Here is a 4,995-nt window from a genome sequence, read left to right as displayed (position 1 = left end):
GGAGAATATACAAATAATAACAACAGACGAGGACAGGTGGTGTAAATAACAAAAGTATATATTAGTATGACGCTCGGGAATACGGAAAGTCTTTGACGTTTCGAGCTACGCTCTTCAACAGAAAGAATACGGAGACAAGGAGACAGGCTTCTTTCAGTTTCCGTCTACCAAATCCACTCACAAGGCTTTGGTCGGCCCAAGGCTATAGAAGACACTTGCCCAAGGTGTCATGCAGTGGGACTGAACCCAGAACCATGTGGTTGGTAAGCAAGCTACTTACCACACAGCCACTCCTGCGCCTTTAGTTTTTTTCTGCTAAAATGAAGACAGTTTCATCAGACAAGAAGTTCCACTAAAGGAATTCTGTTGTTATTTGTGCAGGAAATTTTAATGCAAGATAGAAGCCCACAACTCTTTGGTACCAGACATAAAATTTTATTGAGTTTTAATAAGTTGTTGCTCTTTAGCACCAGATTATACTTGACTAAGCTGATCTATGACCAAACGTTTTCCAGTATGTAATCATGGTCATCTTGTCATTTTTTGAGGTATGAAGGGCAATATCTAAGGTATCCTATCTCATATGACTGAAGAATGGTTTGAGGGAGAATTAGCTGCTATTTCAAGCAGTTTGGATGACCACAGAGTGATTGGCCTGATATAACCTCAGTGCTTTTGAGAATGATGTACATGGTACCTACTTCAGAAATCCTTGTTTTTGTGTAAAACAGTGCAATGATGTCGTAAGAAGTTTACTTCCCAACTCCTTGGTTTAGTCCTACTGCCTTTCACCTTGGGCAAGTATCTTCTATAGCTTTTAGCCAACCAAAGCCTTGTGAGTGAATTTGCTAGATGGTAACTGAAAGAAGTCATCATCATCATCATCATCGTCGTTTAATGTCCGCTTTCCATGCTAGCATGGGTTGGACGATTTGACTGAGGACTGGTGAAACCAGATGGCTACACCAGGCTCCAATCTGATTTGGCAGAGTTTCTACAGCTGGATGCCCTTCCTAACGCCAACCACTCAGAGAGTGTAGTGGGTGCTTTTACATGTCACCCGCACGAGGCCAGTCAGGCGGTACTGGCAACGGCCACACTCAAATGGTGTATTTTATGTGCCACCCGCACAAGAGCCAGTCCAGGGGCATTGGCAACGATCTCGCTCAAAAATCCTACGAAGGCCAGTCAGGCGGTACTGGCAACGGCCACACTCAAATGGTGTATTTTATGTGCCACCCGCACAAGAGCCAGTCCAGGGGCATTGGCAGCGATCTCGCTCGAAAATCCTTACACATGTCATGGGTACAAGTGCCAGAAAGGCAACGCTGGGCACAGGTGCTATCCCAATTTCGCTTTTGCTTGCCCCAATAAGTCTTCGCAAGCTGAGTTCCGTGTCCAAGTGGTGTGTTACTGTCTCCTTGCCTTAACACCGTGTGATAGTTGTAAGCGAGTGACAGCATCATGCAAGCAATGTCATTCCTTCCCAATTTTTTCGTCAAAACATATTTGGTCATGCGGAAATATTACCTTACTCGGAAACAAGTGAGAGTTGGCGACAGGAAGCACATCCAGCCATAGAAAACTTGCTTCAGCAAATTCCATCTGACTTGTATGAGCATGGAAAGGTGGATGTTAAAACATTGGTGATGGAGTATACTGAACATTTCCTAATTTACTGGACAATTTACATTTTATGAATTTTTTCTGTCTTTTTCAGCTGAGAATGAAATGGATACCAGTTTATCAGAGGACCCTCTTCAAAATGCTGATTTTGATAATCCAGTGAGTAAATTTCCTGTGTTAAAATGTAAAGCTGACAATTTTTATCTATTATATGTTAGTTTGTATATTTGTATAAGTATACATACACATCTATCTATGTCTATCATATATATGAAATCGTAATTGAACCATACTCGATGACTGGTCACCGCGCCAGTGGAGCACTAACAGCACTGTCGAGCGTGTTCATTGCCAGAGCAACTGTCTGGCTTCTGTGCTAGTGGCCCGTGAATAGCACCATTTGAGCGTAATCGTTACCAGCGTTGCTTTCTAGCACTTGTGCTAGTGGCACGTTAGAAAATCATTCGAGCGAGGTCGTTGCCAGTGCCGCTGGACTGGCTCCTGTGCAGGTGGCACGTAAAAAGCACCATTTTGAGCGTGGCCATTGTCAGTACTGTGTGACTGGCCCTCGTGCCAGTGGCATGTAAAAGCATCCACTACACTCTTGGAGTGGTTGGTGTTAGGAAGGGCATCCAGCTGTAGAAACTCTGCCAGATCAGATTGGAGCCTGGTGCAGCCTTCTGGCTTGCCAGTCCTCAGTCAAATCGTCCAACCCATGCTAGCATGGAAAGCAGACGTTAAACGATGATGATGATGATGATATATATATATATATATATTTATATGAAAGAGAGAATAATAAAGATGAAACAAATGAGGGCACTACTGCATGTTTCCGTAGTAAACAAAGTACATCATATAATTTAGCATGTAACAATATGCAAGATTGTATAACATTATGTAATAACGTAAGCCCAAATGGGTTGGACTCCATATCAGCTCTTATTTCTAGTTACTGCCTTCCTATATGTTTCAGGACAATGTCTTGTATTGTACTCAATATTTGGTATGATTTTTATGGCTGGATGCCCTTTTTATTGCTATCCACTTTACAAATTGTACCGTTTGAATTTTATTGTGGCACCTTAAACATGAGGGTTGTCTTGCCCCTGAGGACCACAGTGAGAGGATTATAAGAGGAAAGGGTGAGGTATAACTGTGTAGTTAAGAAACTTGCTTCCCAACTATGTGATTTCAGGTTCAGTCCCACTGTACAGCATGATGGATAAGTGTCTTCTACTATAGCCCTTGGCCAACCAAAGCCTTGTAAGTGGATTTGGTAGATGAAAACTGAAAGAAGCCCATTGTGTCTGTGTCCTCTTTTGACAACACTTGATTGTATACAAGCATCACCATTGCTCGTTTCCAGTCTTCTGGTAAAACAAATCTGATAATATGAAATATTACCTTTCATGGAAACAGGTGAGGGTTGGCAACAGGAAAGAGCATCTTGTTATAGAAAATCTACCTCAACAAATTCCATGACTTTTGCAAGTATGGTAAAGTTGATGCTAAAAATGATGATTACATATATATGTAGCTTGCTTACCAACCACATGATTCCAGGTTCAGTCCCACTGTGTGGCATCTTGGGCAAGTGTCTTCTACTATAGCCTCGGGCCGACCAAAGCCTTGTGAGTGGATTTGGTAGACGGAAACTGAAAGAAGCACATCGTATATATGTATATATATATATATGTTTGTGTGTCTGTGTTTGTCCCCCCTAGCAGTGCTTGACAACCGATGCTGATGTGTTTATGTCCCTGTCACTTAGTGGTTCGGCAAAAGAGACTGATAGAGTAAGTACTAGGCTTACGAAGAATAAGTCCCAGGGTCGATTTGCTCGACTAAAGGCGGTGCTCCAGCATGGCCGCAGTCAAATGACTGAAACAAGTAAAAGAGTATATATATATATATATATATACACACACACACACATATATATATATTTGTATATTATGCACACTTTGGTATAATGGGCACCTGCAATTATAGACGTTGAAATCTCTTGTGTACTATTCCCTCTAATCTGCACAACTGTGCACATACTCATGCATTTTGAAATCAGCTTACAAAAGATATTAATGTATGCACAGAAAGTTGTCTAAAATAATGTGATTAAATAATTATTCTTATACATTGAGTGTGCACATACTTTTGTCATATGAAAAAATTTACTCAGCATAAGGTTTTTGTACTTATTGATGACTGTAATTTGATGAAACATTGTCTTATGTATGGTAAACTTTTCTTTCGTATTATGATGCATGGCGAAAGTATGTTTAGTCTGATTTATTGTTATTGCTATATAAAATAGATTGAAGAAGTTTATGTATCCTAGATGAAGCAAAAACAGATTTGAAAGAGATATATGAACCTCAACTGAGTAGGCCATAACAGTACTCACAGCTGCAGAAGACATATGATCGTAATTTTTAGAGAGGAAGAGAATGTGTCTTATACATGAATAAATACAATATATAATTTATTGGAAGTTGAAATTTTGTTTGTTGTTTCCTCCTAATTTTTTGTTTTTGATAATCATCAGAAGATTATCTGGAAAACTGAAAACCTCAGAGTAACGATTTGTGAATTTTTCAAGTTGTGGTAAATTATATACCACTGTATACTGAGTACTTTTATTTTCTCTTGCTTGTCTGCGCTGACGTGTATTCATTTATGTAGGTTTGTGTGTGTGTGTGTCTGTATATGTTCTTGAAAATATTGATATTTAAATGTCACATAACCTTATCAATTAAAATGTTATCTAGAAGTTTAATAATTGTAGCGTTATAATTATCAACTTAGGCAATGATGTTTACATTTGAAAGATGAATTGCATTCACACACAAGCATGAATTTCCGATGAATGATCAATAATGATATATGAATGATCACATTAGTGGCATTTATTTTTAGCTTCTCTTGACAAGTGAAAGTAACTTCACTCTGAGTGAGATTTGATCTTGGAACTTAGAGGGCCAAAACTAAGTACTGAAATATAATTTTACCTGGCATTTTATTCTTTCACTCATGGCCGTTGCCAGTTCCGCCTGACTGGCCTTCGTGCCGGTGGCACATAAAAAGCACCCACTACACTCTCGGGGTGGTTGGCGTTAGGAAGGGCATCCACCTGTAGAAACTCTGCCAAATCAGATTGGAGTCTAGTGTAGCCATCTGGTTTCACCAGTCCTCAGTCAAATCGTCCAACCCATGCTAGCATGGAAAGCGGACATTAAACGACGATGATGATGAGGATGATGATGACCGTTTCTACTATAGGCACAAGTACTTAATCGGTATTTTATTTCATCAACCCCATAAGGATGAAAAGCAAAGTTGATTTCAGTGGCTTTTGAACTCTGACAC

At 39.8% G+C, this 4,995-nt stretch overlaps 1 protein-coding gene across 1 annotated transcript in view; it reads left to right on the top strand.

Moving 5' to 3' along the window:
- Nucleotides 1-4,995, top strand: part of LOC106881695 (NAD-dependent protein deacetylase sirtuin-1) — a 39,215-nt gene that overhangs the window by 5,052 nt on the left and 29,168 nt on the right. Inside the window, exon 2 of the mRNA XM_014932161.2 lies at nt 1,721-1,785. Within this exon, the coding sequence (XP_014787647.2) occupies nt 1,721-1,785 (65 nt within the window). The remainder of the gene's footprint in view (nt 1-1,720; nt 1,786-4,995) is intronic.

This window comes from Octopus bimaculoides, chromosome 4 (assembly GCF_001194135.2).
Source record: "Octopus bimaculoides isolate UCB-OBI-ISO-001 chromosome 4, ASM119413v2, whole genome shotgun sequence".
Classification (NCBI taxonomy): domain Eukaryota; kingdom Metazoa; phylum Mollusca; class Cephalopoda; order Octopoda; family Octopodidae; genus Octopus; species Octopus bimaculoides.
This window is presented reverse-complemented; position numbering and strand designations above follow the sequence as displayed.